Source organism: Catharus ustulatus, chromosome 7 (genome assembly GCF_009819885.2).
Source record: "Catharus ustulatus isolate bCatUst1 chromosome 7, bCatUst1.pri.v2, whole genome shotgun sequence".
NCBI lineage: Eukaryota > Metazoa > Chordata > Aves > Passeriformes > Turdidae > Catharus > Catharus ustulatus.
This window is the reverse complement of record NC_046227.1, coordinates 35,220,085-35,243,963: the sequence shown is the minus strand read 5'-3', so window position 1 is coordinate 35,243,963 and position 23,879 is coordinate 35,220,085. Positions and strand designations below refer to the sequence as shown.

The 23,879-nt window shown below is 42.4% G+C and overlaps 1 protein-coding gene across 1 annotated transcript in view; it reads left to right on the top strand.

Moving 5' to 3' along the window:
- Positions 1-23,879, top strand: part of LOC116998804 (low-density lipoprotein receptor-related protein 1B-like) — a 535,307-nt gene that overhangs the window by 155,012 nt on the left and 356,416 nt on the right. Inside the window, exon 2 of the mRNA XM_033064919.2 lies at positions 8,627-8,752. Within this exon, the coding sequence (XP_032920810.1) occupies positions 8,627-8,752 (126 nt within the window). The remainder of the gene's footprint in view (positions 1-8,626; positions 8,753-23,879) is intronic.

Genomic DNA, 23,879 nt, shown 5'->3' with positions numbered 1-23,879 from the left:
GGGAACTTCATGAGAACAAACCATTTAGCTGATAGAAGATGCTATGATTTCAAGATTAACCTTTTTTGTATCCTATCCAAGATGTAATTTTTGGATACGGTAAAAGGAATAAAATTTGTGTTCAAGTCCTAAAACAAGCAAATCAAACACCAATGTAAACATAGTCACAACAGCCTCCTCCAGGGAAATAAAAGAGAAAGTAAAGAAAATGGTTCAATTCAATCCAGATACTTTATAGTTCCTTCCATATTGCTTTTAATTTATTAATCCTTTATGATAACTTATTTTCTCTGTTTTCTCAGTATAACTTTGTTTTTCCAATTATGCAGTCATCTGAGCTACCTAGATCTTACCTATCTATATCTTTCACTCATAAAGTTATCTGAACTTTAAAAGAAAACTAAAGACTTTACTTTTATTCAAAGTGATGATAAGTAGAGCATATTTTTTCTTATTATTCCCATAATGCTCTTGGTATCTTCAAATATCTCAACAGTTTGTGCCTTTCCTTCCTTCTGCGGACAGATGACATTCTATTACAGTTTGAAATATTCAAGTGAAATGGCTTTGTTATGTTTTGCATGGTAAGAAAACTACCAAATTAAAACAATGACATCATTGATTACTCTTTGATAGATGAAATTTATCTAAATTAATTATCTTTTAGTATTTGCTAAAACATTCATATGTGAAAATTCACGATGATAGAACATCTGCTCAGCAGAGGGCTTATCAAAGGTATTGTAATAAGCTATGTAATGAATGTTTCAGCTTTCAAAAGAGAAAATATTTTGTGTGGCATTTATTTAAATAATTTGTCTCAAGTTGGGATTTCCATCCCACTTTGAGAAAAAAAGAAGCAATTTTGCCATAAAAACAATATAACTGAATTTGGAACTCAGCAAAGGAAGAAGCGTAACTTGGAAATATCTGAGTTCCTAGAGCTAGCACAGATAGGACATGAAAAAGATTCATTTGAAGTCCTGCTTGGAGGCACAGTGAGCGGCGCACTGCGGCGAGCCGGGTTTGAAATCGGCGCCGGGTGACTCGTCCTCAGTCCCCATCCGTCTGCTCACTTCTTCTGCTCGTCAGGAGTTTCCCTGTCAGACCTTTCAGAGGTTTGATCCTGAGAGTAGCTCAAAACCTCAGTCTTTTCTCCACTGAGCTTCCTGATGAAGCAGGAGACATGTGTACAAGAAATGTGTTATTCAAATCATTCCCCATAGAATTCCTTTTTCATGTGAAAGTTTGTGCTTCTTATCCAAGTTATAGCGAGTGTCCTTATATAAGAGTTCCTGTGAAGGGTCTCCAAGATGCTTGCAGTTCTTTATAAAAATCTAATTTTTATTTCTGTATATTTATTAACTTTTTCAAATCTTCTGTCACAATCATTTCTTCCTGTCAAGTAGGAAATGAAATTATAATATAATGAACACACTATGATAATACAGGCTAAGGTAGTGGAGAGGCTCAGAGGTTTTCACATCCCACATAAATGTTTTTTTTTTTCAAAATCATTTTGTTCTTTGACATGGGGAAGAAAGAAGGGTTGTTTCAGTGGAAGCCTTTGAAGGCTTTCCACAAGTGAGAACATTTTTGCTCATGTTCACCCTGGCACTGGCTGTCAGCAGCTGAAAGGGCACCTTGTTGACTCCAGCACAGGGCTTGTCATTCCACACACAGAGGGGTAAGTGATGGTCACTTTGACCCTCCACCCTGACATTTACATTTAATCCACATCAGCCTGTTTTGGAAAAAAGGACCACTTCACCCTGGGGAATGTGTTTGCATTTTTCCTCCAGCTTTCAAGGAGGTGAAGGATAATTGTGGAGAAATGATTCAGAGGGAGCTTGTTTGGCCTCCAGCCTCCTTCCTTTGTAGGGCTACTGGGAGCAGGGATTGGCAATGGCAGGATTGCAGGTAATGTGTTTCTATTAGGGTCTCTCTATTGTGTTAGAGAAGGCACCTGGCTATTCTGTGGTATTTTTGAGCCATTAAGGAACATAACTATCATGTCATTTCGTAGTTTGCTGAGGTAGGTATTATTCTGTGACCCTTTGATGATTAGATAAAAATTGGCTCAGGAATATTTGGGTGTTTCTCATTATCCAAGCATTTCTTAAATTTCTCTGCCCATAGATTTTGCTAGGCTGAGTCTGAATAACCTTCTCTTGTTCAAATCCAGGAGGGGACTTGTAGCCACCCCCTCCTTTAATGGAAATATGTTTCTGGTAAAGTAAGAGCCAAAAAGAACAAGGAACAAGACAGCCCCTAATCTTATCACCTGCTCACTTCCAAAAATACTCCAGGACTTACATTAATCAGAGGATGTTTCTTGTCTTCTTGGTAGTACTGACCTCTATCCGTATTTTCATAAATTATAGTAGCACGGAGCAAGAGAAAAAAAAATAAAACCACACACACATGAGGAATTCTTGTAACTATGTGATGTAAATAAGGAATTTGAGCATGAATATTATGGACTGAGAATTGGGATGTCTGATGCCACTCCACAGACTCCAAACAAGACACCTGTGACCTTGCTGGGTGGGAGATGTGCAGACTGAGGAAAGTTTACACATGGAATTTGAAAATATGTGGCTTAAACTGAACATATGGTGCTTTTATTGACAGGTACCTGTGCGTGTGCCTTGCCTATGGATAAAGCAATTAGCTGATTAGTAAATGCTAAGTGATAACTATTATGCCAAGAGCTGAATAAATACTCATAAAACATCTGTATTTCTATTTAGAATGCTACATTTGAACATACCAGCCACTCTTTAAGCCCCTTTGCATTGTGGAAGCACAAATCAGAGTTTGGTAGACCTTGTGAGAGATTTTTGGGTTCTGTAAATAAAATTTCATTACTTTGAACACAGAATTGCACTGAACCAGGAAGGACAGAAATAAATGGTAACATAATCATATTTTTATACCCTAAATGTAAAACCCTGTTTACCATTTCACAAGACACATCTCAATAATTTTGTCTGTAGTTAAGTGTGGCCAAAATGTAAATGTTTTACTCTGTGCTGGGCTCTAAAAATGTAGATTTAACTGCAAAGGTATGAAAGGTTTGAAAAGTACTATATAAAGTCTGAAATTCGTAAGTAGGAAATGCTGTGCATGCTCTTTCTTCACATCTCCCTTTCAGTTACAGTAATTTAAGTTTTAGTGTATGATGAATTCTCTCATAAATTACTAGTGGAATACACTTTTCAGCTTTGGAGTAAATTTTGCTGAAATTAATCTGGAAACCCTCCCATGTTTCAGTGAGAGATCAAAGAAAATCCCAAATGGAAAACATGCTTTTGAGAGGGGGGAAAAAATAGTTCTGAGTTCTTAAACTCTTGTAATGAAGATGACTTAATTAAAATCAAAGCAAAACTAATTAAGAACTTAAAAGTGCAAGTTTTTGGTTGCATAATATCCCTGAAACATGGCAGAATGGGTTTATTATCCTTGGTAGAATTCCTGGTCCTGCAGGTGATGCCAGTGGATCCAAATGGAAATGTACAGCTGGATTGCAGTTTTCTGACCACTCCTTTTTGCCTTTCTGCTCTTTGTTAGTCTTCCTGCTATTTTGCTCCTGAGAAAAAACAAACAGAAAACCCCAACAAAACCTACCTATTTTTGCAGGAAATTCCCCTTCTCTCCTGTGAGTTTTTCCTGGGTATGCAGCTGTGGACAAACAAGCTGAGTTCTACCAGTTTTTCATTCTTGTTCCTGGATTTCATGGTTCATTCCTGGATCTAACAATTCTCAAGTGGAAAAAGAAAACATACTCACACACATATCCCCAGTCTATGTGCATCTTTTCTTGTCCTCTGCCTTGAAAATGGAGAGGGAATTGAAAATTTCAGCATTTCTTTTTGGTTTCACTTGAAACATAGAGAAAATATTTTATTTAAGTGCAAAATTACGTGAAATCAACTTGTGAGACATTCTTACTTCGCATTAGGCTGTTCCTATAAAAGCTTTTAAATATTATGTTGTGATGATCTCTTATCCTTCAACATTCATTCTCATCGTGCTTGTATCATATCCTTCAAAAGCTTCTCTAGGAATGTGCTTTTTGGGTTAGTGTGCACATGTGGTTTTTCTGAATATTTAGTGAAAGCCTAATGAGCAGGCTCCCTGCTCTAACAGATCCAGACTTTATTAGGCTGAGTTTTGCTCACTTTGAAGAGCGTTGCCATATGGGAGGTTTGTTTTTTTCGAGCTCTCTCAGGTGCTCTTGGCAGATGGAGCTGGAAGTGCTTGGAAGACAGAGCACCAAGCAACTCCCATCCCCACGCCTGGGGGGTCACCAGGAGCACAGCAGGAGCCTGGCAGACCCACAGAGAGCCCAAGCGAGGGACTGCTGAAGTGGGAAGCACAATTCTGGAATTCAGCAGCTTTTCTGGGCACCTGGCTCCTTTACCACGGCAGTTCTTAATTGGATTCACAGTGAATTGTTTCCAGTCTCGTGACAGAACTGGAGAGCTCTCACCTGTATAAATGTTATCCCATATACGTAATTTCACGATTATAAGCCGTACCATTTGGACTAAAATTTTGATCCGAACCCAAAGTGCAGCTTATAATCAGGTGCGGCTTGTATATGGACAAAGAATGAAAAGTTGCTGTTTTAGTTTGGAGGACAGGTGTCTGCTGAGAAAGGCAGGAACTTCTCTTTGAAATGGAGAATGTAAACCCCCTCCCTCCAAATTATTATAATTTTGAAATTGAGGGGCTTTCAGGCAAAAATATGGGAATTAGGAATAACAGTTCTTTACTAGGAAAATTAAAATAGAAATACAGCACTACAAAGAAACAAACCCCAAACCCTGACACAGTCAGAGTACAACCTGACACCCGTCAGGCAGGGTGTTGGCAGCAGTCCCATCCCATGGTGGCTGCATCCTCCTGCAGTGACAGATGTGGCTCAGTTGGAGCAGTGCTCCTGTACAAGGTGCAGTTTCCCTCCGGAGCTCCAGTGGTGATGTGGAGAAATCCGGTTTTCCTCTGGAGCCCAGTGGAGAAAGGGGCTCCCTTAGTGTCCCAAAACCTCTGTTTTTATCTTGCTAAGAAATGTTGGGCTCTTCCCCCTGGTTGGAGCAACTCCCAATGGGATGCAGTAATTTTATCAGTCCCACAGTGGGACTCAATGGCCATGAGAAGAAAATGACTGGCTGGAGGAAGGATGGATTGTGAAAAGATAAAGAACAATGCCCTGCCTGGTTTCAATGGATGGCCCATTAGCAGAATATCTCCCGTGGAGATAAGGATCACTGCCCCCACCCTCAACAGATGGTGATAGAATAGATACCTTTTATCACACTCTGTATTGTAAAGTGTGGCTTATACTCAGTGCGGCTTATAATCGTGAAATTACTTGGTTCTTTTCAGGAACCCTGTTGACTTGCTTTTCATCATTGCATTCCCTCAAATAGGGAGGATCCAGATCCCTTTGCCCCTAAGCAGTCCATGGGATCACAGGCAGTGATCTTTAGCCCTACTTATTTAGGAGCTGAATGCAAGCTGACATAGGAAATGCCTGTTTATTCCAGGAGCATTCCTGGTCCAGGCAGACATCAGTCACTGCCTTGTGTGCTGTTTGGTTGTTTGGTTTGTTTCCCTCTTTTTCTCTTTTATCATCCTAATGGAATTTTGGGTTTCCAAGTTCAGTGTTAATTTCATACATTATCTTTCTAGTTGTTTTCCTAATAAAGATTTTGAGCTTTGTCCTCTTAAAAAAATGTTAATCTTAAAAAAAAAAAAAAAAAAAAAATCAACATGTTTTTGGCTCTGGGAGCATTGGCTTTAAAACTAACACACCAGGTTTTCTTTTTCTTTTTTCAAACTTTCCTTCTAAGAGGCACTCCCAGGTGTTTGCCGCATAGGATAGGAGCATAGGAGTAGTATCCTTAGGGAGGCAAAGCTTTCATTTACCCATAGAGGGATGATTTCTCACCATCTGCTCTGCATCTCAAAGAACTGCAATGTTAAAAACGTGGATTTTCCCATCCATTGGGAGCTTTCCTGCACAGCTCACATATTACAAAAGGAAAAAGGTGTCACTGAAAAGAACTGATTTACTTCTGGGCCATCACAGATGACTATTTTTTAGCAAGAAGGTTTTTGTGGTTTTTGTTTTATTTTTTTAAAGCCCACTAATTAGTGTGTGTTCATGATTAACTGGTCAAATTCATTCTGTAAAGATAACAGCTGAAAATAAAAATAATTCTATAGTTATGCAAAATAAAAGCATTTGAGAAAGCATTTTCAGAGCCAATAAAACCCTGAGGTAATATTAAGCTGCTTTATTCTAAACAAAATCTATTTTTCAAAGTATTTTATAAGTTAGTGGTTTTTTTCACTCTGCTAAGTTTTTCTCAAGGTAGATAATATAAAAAGCTTAGATCTCCATAATTTCTACATTGCTGCATAAAATGGAAAGCAATAATTTGATACTATGGAAATAGCTTAATTTTTTTCCATTTAAAAAAAAAGTAGCAAGCGAGCCTTTTTTTCAAGTACACACACTCAACTCTGGGCTCTGTGTGAAATTGCTATTTAGAACTTCTTTGTATTGTTTACTTAGGCTATTTCCATAATCTTTGCCCACAAGAGGAGTAAGTGCAAGATTTTTTTTTGTGTAGACATGTGTGACCATCTGCAGATTTGAAAGAAGCTGTTGCACTAGGGAAGGGATAATTCACCCTGCCAGGTTTTGTTTCAGACAAGATTTCTATTCTTTAGGTATTGTACATGTAGTTTTTTGGGGAGGTTCCTGCAGAACCAGACACTTGTGTGACCTTGACTGTAGAAGTGTTTTCACAACTCTACGTTTCTATATTTATTCAGTAATATTTTTCACTTAGTTGTCAGGTCAGAAAACCTCTCTAAATAAATAAATATGTTTGTTACTCTTAATAATGACAGAACTTTCAACTGTTTTTTTGCTCTGAGGAATAATCATTCCAGAGCTGAATAAATAAGTGGACATGTTTGGCAAAGGTAGTTTTAATATTCCCAGGTCTGATAGAAGCAGATGTGCAATATACAGAAAATTACAGCTCATCCTGTAGTAAAAGCAGAAGTGCATCATGGATTTCAAGAATACTCTAAAACCAAATACCAGAGTTCTTCTGTGTGTTTCTAATACTATCTTCATCTTTGAAATGCTAAAACTTGCCAAACTCTCCCCCTCTTTCTGACTTGAGGATGGTTTTTCAAGATGTGCTATCAAAGCAGGGCCTTTAATCATCTCCCTGAAAGCTTTAAGCAAAATCACTCTGTGTAAACTTACACTCTTAATTATACAGTTGCTCATTTTTGCTGTTGAGGGGAAGGCAGATACAACAAAAAAAAAAATCCTTTAATTCTTACAGGCTTAAAAGAAGTTGAGATACAGTTATTTTAAGAAATGTAAAATATATCTACATTGTAGTTGCAAATTTGGCTTGTTAAAAACTGAATGGCATCAGTAGCTGAAAACCTGACCTCAGAAATGAGGCCTGCACACAGGAAATGATTAAATGATAACTTTATTAAAGTATTCTTGCTGGTTTTTTTCCTTTAGTAATAATGCATCCCATGGCTTTTGGAGGAGCTAAGCCAGTGGGGAGATCTACAAGTGGATTGGCTGTTGTCTCCTCCTTTATATTTGGTTTTATGTCTCTGTGACAGTATTGACTCCAGTGAAGTTATTTCTCTCTTGTGCCAGTGTAAGAATAATGAGGAAACCTTTTCCCAGCAATCTGCAATGTAACCTTGTGGAAGACACTACTGTAATTTATATATTGATAAAATGAATATAATATATTGCACAGAGGTTTTGTGAGCTTTAATTAATATTAGAATAGTTTTACATTGAATAATGATGGAATAGTCTTGAGTTAATTAACTCTAGATCTCAAGGACATCAGCTTGTGGTGGTTTAATGCAGCAGATAGTGTGGATGTGCCAAACTTCCAGAGCTGCCCTCTTTTAAAAGCCATTGTTTTCAAGGTGCCCCAGTGTTGACTTTAAATTCTTTGTTTGCAAATCTGTAACATGAGCTATAAAATAATTTTTACATAAAATGGAAGAAGAGCTTGGTCATTAAAATGTGACTAAGGAAATAGTTGAAAATAGATATGTTTATTTAAGTAGAACTTAGCTTACAAAAATACATCCTGGAAAATTTGATCGCTTGAAACAATTTGAAAATATTTTCTGTGGCAGGAGAGGTGAGTCAGGAACCTCCCTGCTGGTAACATGATGACATTAAGTCTTGTTGGTTTTTATCTAGTGAGCAAATTTACTTCATGGTGAAATGTTTAGAAAAAAAACAGATTTTCTTAAAATTGCATTCTGTAGAAGTAGTTAATGGTGATGTTGTTTCTGTCAGGTTGGAAGGGTGATGGCAGCTCCCACTGAGCCCTCAGCTGGATGTTGGAGTTCCCTAAGTGAGGGTATCAGATACCATTACATTATTGCTTCATGTTGTTCCTATCGCCCGTTTTGATTTTTGCATTTTTAATAATTTCATTTTCACTTTTAATTTTCATTGTGCTTTTTCTTTTTAATTTTTTTTTTCTTTTTTTCTTTTTGCTTCACCTTTAACCATTTCACTGTAACCCATTCTCATTTCCAGAAGAGCATCCCTTGTGTGACGCAGGGGAGTTCCTGTGCCGCGATGGCGTCACTTGTGTGTCCTGGCACTGGCTGTGTGACGGGGAGCCCGACTGTCCTGATGGCTCTGATGAGTCCCTGGACACCTGTAAGTAAAGGAGGAGCTGCTCTTCTATTTTATCTCCCTTTCAAATGCAACGTTTTCAGTCCCATAACTACACAACTGAAAGGGCAGGTTCTGTTTTGGTTTATGAATCTTTCTGTTGAGGGGAGCAGGTTACATCCTCAGTGTGGGGGAGAGAAGAAATGGGTGAGATGGAAGGTGTTTTGTTTTGTGCCACTCTGTAATAAGCTCTGGCACTGGAGCATGTGTGCCCTCTGCTCTCCCCAAGCTGTCAGTGGGCTGAGAGGGAGAGGCAAAGTCAGGCACAGGAAAATGAGTTCCTCTAAATACATTTATGGGGATGGAAGAGTGCAAAGTATTTTCAATACAAATATGAAAAGCATACAAACATCAAAGGGAGGAATGAAAGACGTTGTGAGAGCTGTGAGAGGGAAATAAGCAAAGAAAAGATGATGGAAAGCTTTAATAAAACATATTTAATTATAGTGAAGACCTTGTTGGTTTTTTTGGTTTTTTTAATGTGGCTAAGAGCTTTTGAACACCAGAGCAGCAACCTTGCAGACTTTTTTCTTATCAGCCTTGTAGACCACTTGATGAGGTGTTATTAAATCTTAATGTTCCCTTGTTTCCTGTGTTCTGAGGAAAATGAGGGAATTTCCTGATTTTATCCCCAGGATAATCACTTAATGTAAGAGAAGAACCACGTATTTTGTATCAAAGCAACACTGACAATCAGGAAGGCTGGAAATGGGGTTTGCTGCTCAAAGAAAAGAAAATATCAAACATCAGACAGTATTTAGGAGTCTAATCTCTAAAATGAGGGACAGAAGCTCAAGATGTCTGGGAGCCATTTCTATCTGGGCAAACAGTGCAGTGCTGATTGCAGCCTTCCTGCTCCAGTGCTTGTTCTCTGCAACTCATCAGCAAATTGCCTGGGGCACTGTGGCCAGGGTGCTCTGATTAACCACCTTCCACACACTCTGGGATTCTCAGCAGCAGCATCCTGCACTGGGAAGCGTTGGCTACAGCAGGGATTTTGTTCCTGCAATGCTGATTGATCACCCCCTTCTCTGATGTGTTCTCGAGCACGGCATTAATATGTGTAGAAAGTTTTTCTAATTAATGAATATTGAGATAGGAGCATACAAATGGCCACACACAGGGTTTTTAACTTGCCTCATGATATTCACCATGTAGTTCCAAATCCAACAGCTTGCTGGATGCCCAGGTATTCTCCTCTTGAGAACTTTGCATGATTATTGAACTGGTTTGTAAGACCTTTGTTCAGCAGCGCCATTTAAAGTTGTGGCATATGAAAAACATGGCATTTGGAGTTTATTCATGGCTTGAAGAAAAGGGGAGAGAGTGGCAATGAGAGTCTACACTTTTTCTGACATCAGCCAGCATGATGTCAGGAAAGCCTTGGAAAAAGCTAGGAAAGCCAGCATGGTTCTCTTGGAAACACCTTCCCCTTTGCAAATGTGAACAGCTTATGTCAGATGCTTTCCTTAGGCTGTCCTAAGCCAAAGGTAGTCAGCACTGTGCTTTTCTGCTTATAGAGAAAGAAGGTGTTTGAATCCTTATTCTTTGTGGGAACCCAAGACATCCCTCTGGTTTCCCTGGACAGTTCGAGACCCAGGCAGGGGCTCAGGAGCCTTGGCACAGTTCCCAGAACCCCTGTGCCTTTGATTTCTCTCCCTGGGAAAAATGACCACCCTTACATGAAGAATTACAAGTCACAAAAAATAAGTAGAGTATCAGTTAGATTATTATAAGGGGATAAAGTAGGTTTTTAAGATTGTTTATAATAAGGGTCTGGGGTCAAGATGGAGGAACCTGGGTGTGTTCTGTCCTTCTTCCTCCTTCTTCCTGCATCCATCTTTTGGGTGATGTTGGCACTTTTAGATTGGTTTAGAGTAGAACCAGACTGTACAATATAAGTGATAGGTATTGGAAGATAATTGTAAATAATGTTGATGTAGTTTATAGTATAAAAAGATAATCCCAGCCCAGGGTGGGCAGTGCCTGGGGCTGAGCTGCTGAACAGACCTGGGCTGGGCAGGAAAAGAACTTTGAGATGAGATAAAATAAACACCTCTGGAAACAAGAGAAGAGTCTCCTGACTCTTTCTCCAGTGCTCAGGCTGAAACACAAAGACTCTAAAACAACACAGGTGGTTGGCTTAGGTTCCAGAGATACCTCCAACCACAATTCATTTCCAGCTTCCATGGTGCTTTACTGATGAGCTACCGGTTAATGTGCCTGTGCCACAGCTGACTGTGTGGGCTGAGATAATAATTGCCTTAGGTCTGCTGCCCTCTCTCACCCTCTCAGTGTAACTCAGCCCTGGACTGAGTGAGAACCAAGTGACAGTGCTGGGGTATTGGGAAATTTGTTACATAATTGCTTACAATTTTGTTTTGCACTGGATGGTTCTGTATTTTTCAGTCAGCACAATTTGCTGTCAAATTGTTGAAATATGTATGCCTAATCAGGTAAGTTGTTTCTCATTAAAAATTAATATAATGCTCCTGAATTTTCCTCCTGATACTTTGCACCACGGTGTCTGTAGCAACTTATAAATTACATTAAAAATATCCTTATGATGTATTTGATCCCTGTTGCTAACGCCAGGGACACACATTCTTTTTTTGTGCACTGAATCATGTGTCTGTTTGTTTTAGATGGATTTGTCAGCTCTTTCTTGACTTACATATGATGAATTATTTGGTGTAGCCTGACAGATATTGCTAGTTGTTCCTATAGCCGTAAACAAATGGATTTTGATTGATTTTCTGTGGATTTGTGCCTAGTAATAGGGTTTTCTGGGTTCTAATAATGTGCAAGCATTGATCAAAGCTTTTCCTGCAAGTGGAAGTTCTTAACTTCTCTCCTATGGGGATTTCAAAGTGTAGAAAAGGAGAGAAATTCTCAAGCTGCAGCTTTTCCCAGGGTGAGAATATGAGAAGTCTTATTAATCTCATCACTCAAGCACCTATTTACAGAAAACATCCAGGAACTAAATATCTTTGTGAGCAATCTCCTGGTGGCATTTTAACCAAGTTTTGCAATAGAACCTGGAAGTTATCTGACTGTACAAACACACATGATATGCTTGTATCAACCTGAAACTCTACAATTAATATTTGTTAGGTGATCTAGGATGGGACCAAATAGGGGGAAATGGTGGCATCCTGTAGTTGTTGTTGAATTCAGTGTCTGTTGGCAGAGGTTTGGGCAGGGCTCTGTGCAGGCACCACTTCCTGAGCTTTCAGATCGTGGAAGTGTCCTGGCTCTGCCTGGGTGGTTTTTTCAGTCAGCAGAAAGGTTCCAGCACCAGTGTGTTCCTCTTCTACTTCCTACCTTCCTCTAAATGGTTCACAATCAGCTTTGTAAAACCAGAAGTGAACTCCTACAGCACTTATACTTGTGTTCTCTTCCATTTCTTAGCAGCTGTAGTTCTTCTCGTTCTCTGAAGATGTTTTTTACAGTACCAAGGAACCTGGCTCAGTAACTTATAATGAATAATTTAGTGAACAAATTCTGTTGCTGTTCATGAAAAAATTGATTTTTGAAAAAAAAAAAAAAATTATTAAGAAAACTGTTGACCAAGTAATTTTTACGCTTTCTTGGGTGGTCTCTCAGTTGTTCATGGGATTTTTGCAAATAGTCAGGATTCAAAAATCAATTTACTCAACCTAATCAGATGATGCTGGGTTCTTCAGTAGGCTAAATCAGCAAGCTCACTCAAAATCAATAGAACTTTATCAGACAACCCAGAATCTGGCCAGACAGTTTGGCTTTTACAGATAGCTGTGAGTCTGGAGGTTGGTGCAAATGTTCAGAGGATCCTTCTGTTAAAAGGAAAAATAAAAGGGCTGCCTGCAGACTCACCTGACTCATGATTTTTGGTGGGACAATAAAAATCTCAAATCCATTCTTGAAAAGAGTTTAAAAACATAACATTGACCACAATTTGTTTATTTGTATCATCAACTGACTCCACTACTGCCTGCTGTATGCACTTACTACATAGAAACATCAATGTACAGTAATTTCACGACTATAAGGCGCACCCTTTTGACTAAAATCTCCCCCCAAAACCGGAAGTGCGCCTTATAGTCCGGTGCGCCTTATCTGATCTACAAAGTTGCGACATTTGCCACCCCGGAAGTGAGAGCCCATCGGCATCGGGGCCTCCCCCGTGCGGGGCGGGTCCGCCGGCTTCGGGGCCGCCCCCGTGCGGGGCGGACGTGCCGGCTTCGGGGCCGCCCCCGCGCGGGGCGGACCCGCCGGCTTCGGGGCCGCCCCCGCGCGGGGCGGACCCGCCGGCATCGGGGCGGACCCGCCGGTATCGGGGCCTCCCCGCCGGCTTCGGGGCCGCCCCCGCGCGGGGCGGACCCGCCGGCTTCGGGGCCGTCCCGCCGGCATCGAGGCCGCCCCCGCGCGGGGCCGTCCCGCCGGCATCGGGGCCGCCCCCGTGCGGGGCCGTCCCGCCGGCATCGGGGCCGCCCCCGCGCGGGGCCGTCCCGCCGGCTTCGCGGCCGCCCCCGCGCGGGGCGGACCCGCCGGCATCGGGGCGGACCCGCCGGTATCGGGGCCTCCCCGCCGGCTTCGGGGCCGCCCCCGCGCGGGGCGGACCCGCCGGCTTCGGGGCCGTCCCGCCGGCATCGGGGCCGCCCCCGCGCGGGGCCGTCCCGCCGGCATCGGGGCCGCCCCCGCGCGGGGCCGTCCCGCCGGCATCGAGGCCGCCCCCGCGCGGGGCCGTCCCGCCGGCATCGGGGCGGACCCGCCGGTATCGGGGCCTCCCCGCCGGCATCGGGGCCGCCCCCGGGGCCACCCCCGCGCGGGGCGGACCCGCCGGCTTCGGGGCCTCCCCACCGGCATCAGGGCCTCCCCCGCGCAGGGCCGTCCCGCCGGCATCGGTGCCGCCCCCGCGCGGGGCGGACCCGCCGGCTTCGGGGCCGCCCCCGCGCGGGGCGGACCCGCCGGCTTCGGGGCCGTCCCGCCGGCATCGGGGCCGCCCCCGCGCGGGGCCGTCCCGCCGGCTTCGGGGCCGCCCCTGCGCGGGGCGGACCCGCCGACATTGGGACGGCTCCCTTGCGGGGGGTGTTAAAGCCGCAGGAATCGGATCGGCTGCTGCGCGGGGGGGGCGAAAGCCGCAGGGATCGGATCGGCTGCTGCGCGGGGGGGGCGAAAGCCGCAGGGATCGGATCGGCTGCTGCGCGGGGGGGGCGAAAGCCGCAGGGATCGGATCGGCTGCTGCGCGGGCGGGGCGAAAGCCGCAGGGATCGGATCGGCTGCTGCGCGGGGGGGGCGAAAGCCGCAGGGATCGGATCGGCTGCTGCGCGGGGGGGGCGAAAGCCGCAGGGATCGGATCGGCTGCTGCGCGGGCGGGGCGAAAGCCGCAGGGATCGGATCGGCTGCTGCGCGGGCGGGGCGAAAGCCCCCGGAATCACGGCGGCCGCCGCGCGGGCGGGGCGAAAGCCCCCGGAAACACGGCGGCCGCCGCGCGGGCGGGGCGAAAGCCCCCGGAATCACGGCGGCCGCCGCGCGGGCGGGGCGAAAGCCCCCGGAAACACGGCGGCCGCCGCGCGGGCGGGGCGAAAGCCCCCGGAATCACGGCGGCCGCCGCGCGGGCGGGGCGAAAGCCCCCGGAATCACGGCGGCCGCCGCGCGGGCGGGGCGAAAGCCCCCGGAAACACGGCGGCCGCCGCGCGGGCGGGGCGAAAGCCCCCGGAAACACGGCGGCCGCCGCGCGGGCGGGGCGAAAGCCCCCGGAATCACGGCGGCCGCCGCGCGGGCGGGGCGAAAGCCCCCGGAATCACGGCGGCCGCCGCGCGGGGGGGGCGAAAACCGCCGGAAGCACGGCGGCCGCCATGCGGAGAAGGGGAAAACCGCCAGAATCGGAGCGGCTGCCACGCGGGGAGGGGGCAAGCAGCTGGAATCGGGGCAGCGGCGGCACGGGGCAAGCCTGCCGGCATTGGGTCACCCGGAGCGCCAGGGAACTCCCGGAACAGCGGGGCCCTGGGGATGCTGCACGGAGCGGCGGTGGGCATAGCCCGGCCCTGCCGGGTACAGGCAGGCCCGGGAGCCAATGGCTGCCGGATTGAGGCGGGGCCTCAGCCAGCAAGCGTGCGGGAGGAGCTGGGGGCGGAGCCTCGCTGCAAAAAAAAACCCGGTGCGCCTTATAGACCGGTGCGCCTTATCTGATCTACAAAGTTGCAAAATGTGCCGGCTCCCGGGGGGTGCGCCTTATAGTCCGGTGCGCCTTATGGTCGTGAAATTACTGTAATTATCATTTTCTTGGGGATGGTTTTAGTGGTGTTTTGGGGTTTTTTTGGTTGTTTATTTGTTGTTTGTTTTATTTTTGGTGGTTTTATTGGATTTTTTTGCTTATTTTACCATTCTTGTCACTAGTATTGGTCTGAAGCTGTAAGTATTTGCCCATTTCAGCAATTGTAAGTAGTGAACTTCACTAATTTTTGTGTATTTTAAAGATCCAGTTTGTACCATTTTTTGGGGGTACCTGTGTGTGTTGTATTCCATAATTGTGCCTCTCAGTAACATACTCATCCTAAATAAGCCATGCCCAAGGAATACCATGATTTCTGAAAACAGACAAATATTTGATGTGATGTGCTATTACCTGCTTTTCTCCTCAGCCTCCTACTAACAGAGCTGAGATCTAAAAGGTGTGCTGGCAAATTACTCCTTCCATTTAGTACTTAAGGTTTTTTCTGTGTGTTTGCAGCTTCAGAACTCGTCTGGCTTGCATGTTGTTTTCAAATGTCAGCTCAGCAAAGCCTCTCTGTCAGAATATATTCAGCCAGGGCGAGGTGAAACAAAGGAGCAGGAAGAGAAGCTGGTTATTTTCTCTAGCTTCTCTTTGAAACTGTGCACACTGGTTATGTTTGGGTAGTGCAATGCTGGGTGCAGCAGTTCCAGCAAAGGCTGTTCGCTGCCTCTCAGCCATGGACTAGAGGAACAGCACCTGATGATTGCCTGTGAGGAGAGTCTTGAGGTCTGAACGAGGTTCCCCTGAGCTCCTTTTGTGTCCAGCTGTGGCAGAACAGGCAGCAGAGCTCTACAGCAGCACAGCTACCCATGAGAACCATCTATGATCCCAAGTACTGCTTGAATGCCATGAATAACCTATGAGAGGCAATAAAACCCTACAACATCAGATCTCCCATCCACAGAGCAGTGCTCTAAAAGGTACTGCCAAGTCCAAAAGTGCTTGATGCTCATTTATTTTTGCAGCAACAAAATCCTGAGAACATTTCACTCCTCACAGCCAGACTGCAACTCTTGTCTCTCCTATTGTCCTCAGCTGCCCTTTGTGATCCTGACACTATTGCTGTGCTATTGGAGCTTTACTAAATGTTATCCAAATACTGTTTGCATACCTTCCACCACACAACTTATTTGTGGCATACTGGCCCTGCATTGAAGCAACTCTGGTTGCCATTAATAAATCATCAAATTTGAATGGTCCCTGTCTCTGGAAGTTTGAGTAGACGTACCCTTATTGTAACATGTTGAAATTATTTCTGATAATTATCTTCCTCTGGGGTTTCAGGGAATGTCAGTGTCTATAATCATGATTAAACTGAAGTTGTAGGAGCAAAAGAAGGGCAGCAACCAGAAGTGCCTTGTTTAAAAGCCTGAGTCTCACTTTGTTTGCTAGAAGTGTCTTTCATTCTCTGGATGCTAATTATGGGAGACTAGTTTCAGAAGCTTAAAAATTGCTAATTGGGTACCTCTCTTGTAGTTCTTTTACCAGCAAAGGGTAAGATAATTGGATGCAATGTTGCTCTTGTGGTATGAAACAATAAAGATGAAATTTCCTAAAGCTCCTAATTCTTTTATGAGTAGATTCATTGAAATTCAATAGAAGATGAGATCCCAAACCACTCTTTAGCAGCTTTGGAATATCCCAGCTCAATAAATAATGTGCATACATTGAAGGTGCACTGCCATGAAGCTGCTAAAGGTAAATGCTGGACATGAGGGGAAAATGTGGTCTTGTATTTTCACTCCCAGTAATTTTGGTGTGTGTAGTTACTGTTGAACAAGGAATCTGCTATATAAAATACCTTTGTGCACATATTTTTCTGCAAGATATTTGAACTTGTTACTGCCCAGATATTAATTTAATCTGCTTTGAGATGATGAATGGGTACTCTCTTTTTCTCCCTGCATGATGTTCCTATCAGTAGTGTGAAACTTTGAAAGCTATTGTAGGAAATAAACCACAACAAAATGACAAATGTCAACAAATTTTATCAAACTGCTGCTAGTTTACATAAAATTAAGTTAAATGCTTAATGCAGGAATACAATATTGCCAGCTTTTGTGTTAGCTGGTGAGAAGTGCTCCTGACAAGATGAATGTTTTGAAGGACTATTAACTTTCCTGATACTATTTTTACAGACCTAAACCAAAATACACTTCCCACTGAGGCTCTTCTTGCAGTTTACCCTGGCAAAGCTGCTGTGGCTGGTGAACACTGGTGCAGAAAAGACTTATAAAGGCATTTTAATTCTGGCTAGAGTTTTTACCATCATATTTACTGGCATGTAGCTTATCAGGGCTGCTGTGCTTCAGCCCATCCAGGTCTGCTGAAACATCTCACTGTATGACCTGGGCTTCAGCTTTTGACATCTTTTTTCTCCTTGCTCCATAATTTGGGAAACCAGAGAGCTCAGCCCCTCCAGGAAAGGTGTTTTTACTGGTGCAGTGGGATTGCTGATGCTCTGATGGTTAATGGGGTGTAGAGCAAACAGCCTGGAGAGGATGGGTGTCAGCGGTGCTGGTACCCTCTGAGCCCTTTGGGAAGGTTCAGAAAAGCACCCCACTGAGACAAATCCTGCACTGGCAGCAGTGTAGAGGAACTCAGCCTGTTCCACTGTGGTGTTTGGGGCTGCTCTTGATGGTTCCCAGCTGTCATCCTAAGGGGAATCATTCTTGGTGGCTGTTCCTGCCTTTGGCACTGCTGAGTCTCCCCTTTTCCCTCTGGGCTCCCCATCTTGGGCTGCTGGGGAGCACTTGCCTTGGGCCAGGGGATAGCTTTGATGTTTCTTCATTTGCTTTCTGCCAAAGCCAGCATATAGGCAGTGCTGTTGAGGCTCCAGAGATCATTTAGAGGCAATTCCTTTATAAAATTTCCCAATGGGCTCTAATGCTACTTCTGAGGTATAAGCACTTTGTCTCATGTTCGGGATACAAGCATAAATTACTTTATTCAATTTTTTGGGGGGTGAGTGACTTTAAATACATGGTGGGATTAGACAGTGTCAGGTAACACCACAGCAACTAAAACTTACACCAGGCTGAACATAAGGGCCTTGGAAGAGCAAGGTGTGAGGCTGTGCAGCTTCACTCAGAAATGCAGAGATTCTCATTGCTGGTGAGTCAGGCACTGCTGCCTGAGCTCTAAAGAGCTGCCAAGAGCAACTTGGCCCCCAGCAGCTTCATTAAGTAAGGGGCTACAATTTCAGCTTTCTGGATAAAAAAACCAACATTTTTTTCTTAAATAATTATTTTGCAAGTGCCCTGCTACAATCAGGTATAAATTGGAATTTGGCAGGGAATAGAATTACTTGCTTCTGCTAATTTTCTTTAAAGCATTTTAGGACTAAAAGTACTCATTTGCTTTTTTTTTCTCTTCTCACTTTATTTTCTATTCTGTGTATCCATTTCACTATGGTTTCAAATCTGAAAGTTCTTAAACATTGTCCTTTACATAGTCCAAACACCCAAACTTGTTCCGGCCAAATATAATTACCTTAAAACGTAGTTGAAGACTTTGAATTTTATTATAATTCTGAAGTTGGTGTGTTACATATGCAGATATCTAAACAATTGTATACCTTTGTACCTTGATAATATAAACTGTTCCATTAACTCATACTATAGGCAAATGGTTTTGGTAAGGCAAGCTCATTTCTGGTGCTCTAGGAAGGATTCTTTCCTTGCAAATATAAAGCAGGAGATTTGTGTGGTGCACAAAATGTTTAGGAAAGAAGAAATCCTTTGCTTTTGAAATGCTTTCAGTGCATAAAAAGAGAACATCCTTATACAAGACTTTCACTTCTATTCAATATAGTGCTAGAGTTTGTCAACATCTCAGTACATAAAATGCAGTGTAGTGCATAAAATTAGATTTAATTTTGCCTTTGTACATGGTGCAAAATATTCAAAATCTTTGATTTTGAGTTTGAGGGGTTGATGATGTCAAAGCCACAACTTTTCTAGTCTAAAGATGTCAAAGATGAGAACTGCAAGGGGAGCAATCATGGACTTGTTATTGCACAGAAAGTTGGCAGCCCTGGCAAGAGGTCCAGGATCCAATAAGTGTCATTTCAGTGCCTCTGTGGCTGTGTATTTTCCTTTGGAATAAAGTAAGCAACAAGAAGTTCAGTGTTGTAGGATGTAAAGGTCATTGCATCTCTCAGTGACACAGTTATTAGAAATACTACCTCTTCTTTTTTTGCCTGCACCTGATTATCCTGAGCATGATTTTCCAAAGTGATTTATGGGGAATTCAATTACATGGCTGCCAGCAAAATGAGCTTCTTTTGAGGTCTGTGGAAACATGGAGATGTAATCCAAGGCCAACACAGAGCCTTTGATAGGTGATGCCCAATACCTAAAACTCTTAAATAGCTCATTTATGGATTAATTGCTTGCTAAAATTGCAATTCCTACACAGGAGCAGATCTAATGGGATAGATACTCATACAAAAAGAAAATGAAAAGATCAGTCTTTTGAAAAACCTGTAAAAGCAATTCATACTTTGAGGAAGACTTTGTTTTAAAGTTTTTTAAGCCAAAATAATTTTATTTTCATAGTTAAGCTATAAATTACACCCCCAAAAAAACTTAAAAAATAATTGTGCATGGGGAGAGAAGAGATGGAGACTTTGATACTTTGGTCCCTATTTCTATGCACATTTGTTTACAATTCATTTAATTTGTGTTCTGTTTAACAACAGTTTTATTTTTTATTTTCTTTTCTCCTCTTTCATATTTATGTTCTTGCAAATCTCTCAGGGTCCTCTGTTCATCAGTTGAGCCCTTTCACTGTAGCACTGCATTTTCACACAGTTTTTGTTTCTCCCTAATCCTTGCTGTTACTTTATTCATTACTTTCACACTTTTCTTACTTTTTTTCCTTAGTTCTGCTGACAAGCTATTAAAACTGCTATGAAAACTATTTTTTATTTTTCATGTTCCTTTATTTTTCCTCTCTCATCATCATCAACAGGTTCCCTTTCCCCTCTCCTAGGTCCCATCAATTTCACTGGTACCCAAACCTTCTTCTTGATTTTCTGTCTCAGTTTTTATCTTCCCATTTACATCCCTTTGTGCCTTGCTGTCCTGTGCTGCTGCTGCTGTTCAAGAGTCAACATCAGGAAAAGAGAACATTTTGGGAAATGAGGAATGCACCTTTTGCAGGATAATTCAGCCAAATCCCAGAGCTGATTGTGAGGGTGTTGATTTGTTAGGCTGTCATTTAAGCTTTCTCTGCCAGGAATATCTCTGGTAAAAGAGGAGTGGAGAAATTGCTGCGCCACAGCATTGTCTATTGATTAGACATTGATAAAATATACAAACATATTTAGGAGAAAACATAAGAAGATAGCAACATCAAATCCCTTCTTGGCTCTGCTGACATGAAAAGGTAATTTTTGATAATGCAGGGATTTATAAATTACAGCAATCTTGGTTATGAAATGGCTTGTTGAAAGATTTTTATCTGAGGTGATACTACTTCACCCAATTGTGCTGAAGCTCATTACAAATGTTTATAATTATAATGATACATCTGGCCTGTAGATCCTACACTGGGAGAAATGTCATAGACTTAAATAGAGGGCTGGATGGAATTCTTATTTGTCACTGTAAATTGCCAGAGTAATAACAATTTTTTTTCTCCTTCAAAATTACTGATGAACACAACTGTCATTAGCAAGCAGATAAATTTCTGGAAGAAAACTAAAATTGCTCTTTTTGAAAATAGAGCTGTGACTCAAACTGAGAGTTTATATATGTTTTTAGTGATGACAGGCACAGTAATTTTAGTCAGCAAAGAGGGCACTCTGCCATGGATGAAGAAACAGTGCAAGGCCAAAACCTCTAGTTTTGAGTAATACATAACTATGACAAGGAGTGGAACTTAATAAAGCAGAAAAAGAAAAGATAAAAAATAATTTCAATTGACAAATTCAGATTTAATTCCTTATGCTAACTTAGGAATGTACAGATGTAATGCAGAGAGTTCATGTTTGAGCAGCTCTTACTCATGCCCAGGTAGTGCTGGGGGAAACTTCACTGTACCAGAGGAAACATTTTCAGCTGTATTGCTAAACACCTTTAGATTACATTATTCATGTACATATACATGTGCTTGTGTGACCTCTTTGGAGGACTGTGAGCTCTGCCCTCAGAAACGGGTCTTAAACTGTATGTAAAACTTGGGTATGCCCAGTATGAGGTAATTTCAGGATAGTTTTACTCATGAGAGCAGGACTGGACCCAAGTTTGTGTTCACACTTCCTCACAGTGAATGCTAAATTAATTTTTATCATCTACCATTTCTAGCCTAAAGACACAGGCTTATCTGTTAGTGCTAGGTGTGCAATAACATGAGTTACTTCAGAGTAAAGATGGGGCAAACTTATTTTTTCATTATTTAACTGTTGTAGCAGGAGTAGGGGGAGAAACTTTTTTTTTTCCATAGTATAATAAAATTACCTCTGAAGTTTTGCTTCTCCTTCCTTTACTCACTAAACATTCATAAATAGACCAAGGCTACAAGGGGTGTCTCATGCTGCCTTTGTGCTCAGCCTGTGGAGAATATTGGAATGGCATTTTCTAACTCATTCTTACTTTCTGTGCTCTGCTTCTACAGCAGGCTGTTGATCTTCAAGGCAGTTTTTAAAAACTATTTAGACAAAGTAGTCTAAGGTGGTTCTCTTCTTTTTGCTTCATTTCCAAGTGTGCTGTGTAACCTGAAGCCAGTGAGCTCAGGTACAAAAAGCAGGTACAAATAATGAATAATGTGAATAATGGATACCTACTCTGGTATGGAGAGAGCAGTTACAGAGTGTAACACCCATTTGGTTCAATAACAAAGTAAAAGCCACATTATTCTCTTCTGAAATCTGACTGTATTTTCATAGAAAAAAATAGCAGGTGTTGTCATTTTGCCTTTCAATGGATTTGTCTCCACCTTCCTAACCCTTCTCAGTCCCAGCTGTTCCTGGCACTCCTGGCACTGCTGTCAGTCCCTGGGAAGTCACATGCAGTGAACTGGGACCACAGTGTCAGCATCTGTTTTGTCCAGCATCTAAAATTATTAAGGGAACATGTTCAGACACTGTGTTTTCCATAATAGCAAAGGCTTTGTTCCACTGATTTGTAACTCTGAGTTCAAAATGAGACAATTCAGTTTAGTAGCAGCCTTATTTTCACAGTTGTGTTTTTATTCAGTAACCAGTAGTAAGTTCTCTATCCAAGACAGAATAATCTTCTCTCTATTTCCTCTTTACCCAAAGCTGAGTTTTTAGTTTATTATTTTTTTTAACTTCTGCTTGCAGATGTAAGTGTACTGAAGGCTGTGGTTTTACTCATTAGGCTTCTCTAACACCAAATCTCATTTCTTTTTGGCTGCACTGGAAAAGTCTCCAAGGTCAGCCAGGTCAAAGCTGCAGCTTCTGTTAGTAACCATAAAACTTCTTTCCTGCTAACAATCAGGGATTTGAATGTGCCTGATGAAAAAGGTCAGTTGAAATGAACTACCTTTGTATTTACAAAATTATTTAATTTGCCTTATTCTCATCTTCCTTCACGGTGGCTTTGGCCTGGCCTCCCACCCGAGTCACTGCAGAGGATGTCATGTGTGCCCTGACTGTGGGACTTCATGGCACAAGGAGGAAATTACAAGGAGATCATTAAAGTGTGAAATTAAATTCTTAAAGATGACACATCTAAAATAGCTAAAACATTACCCCCAAAACAAACAGTGCCATTGATCCTACTTAATTACATGCTTAATAATTTTATACCAATGTAAAGCACATTGACGATGCACTAATCCATTTCATATTCACTGCCACCACAGATTTTCTCCTCCTTATTTGCTTTGAATCTCATCATTATCTTGCACATAAAACTAGTATTCTTAGAATTTTTATAGTGGTATTTCCATATAAAATGAGGAAAAGTCTAGTATATGAATACTAAACAGCTCATTAACATGGTTTGTAATATATTTATTCATGATAAAAGGAGCTGAGAAATGCTGATATAAAATAGTACTTCAGTCCCAGAGTACGTCTAAGATTAGAAAAATCATGCCTTGGATAATAAATACTTCAGGGAAAACAGGAAATCTTAAATACAAATAACATCAAATAGAGAGCTTTGTATGCTTAATTAAACACATTAACAGATGCATTTATTTCAGTTAAATAATTAATATATTACTAATACTGGCAGCAAGAAAATGTTCGTGTTTTTAAAAAAAATAACCTGAAAAGTTTTCATTTCAGGAGGAAAAATGCTGCCTTTAAAAGACACTAATGACATTCTTATCTGAAAGTGGCACGAAGATTGTTAATGATCAAATTACACAGCAAGCAAAATAGATGGAAGGAGAACCTAATCTACCATGTCAAGAGCCCTGATCTTTAAATTTGCTCTATATGAGCAAGCCACTGTCCCCAGCCTAAGGAACAGGATGGGCTTTGGAACAATTTAAGTGATGAATGGTTCCTTCTCTGTCCATGTGCATTAAATGTTGGTCCTTGAAGTTATTTTCTCTGGCCTTTCAGCCATGCTTGCTGTGCCCAAGCCAGAGGAACAGGCTGTTGTGAATTACCTGTCCAGAACTGGCCCAAGGCTGTGTGACAGAGAAAAATCCTGCATTTACTGGAAGCATTTTACAGAGGCTGGAGCAGGGGTTTAGGATTATATACTGCAGGAATACTTCATGCATTGGGTGTTTAAGTTGTTATAAATTGATAATTTGGTATAGGTTTAGCTATGTGCTTATTTCCTTTCTGCAGGTGTTTTATACTCACACAACCAGAATCTTTTGCTACTGTTTAGTTGTAGTTGTGCCATATGAATTCAGCTGAAG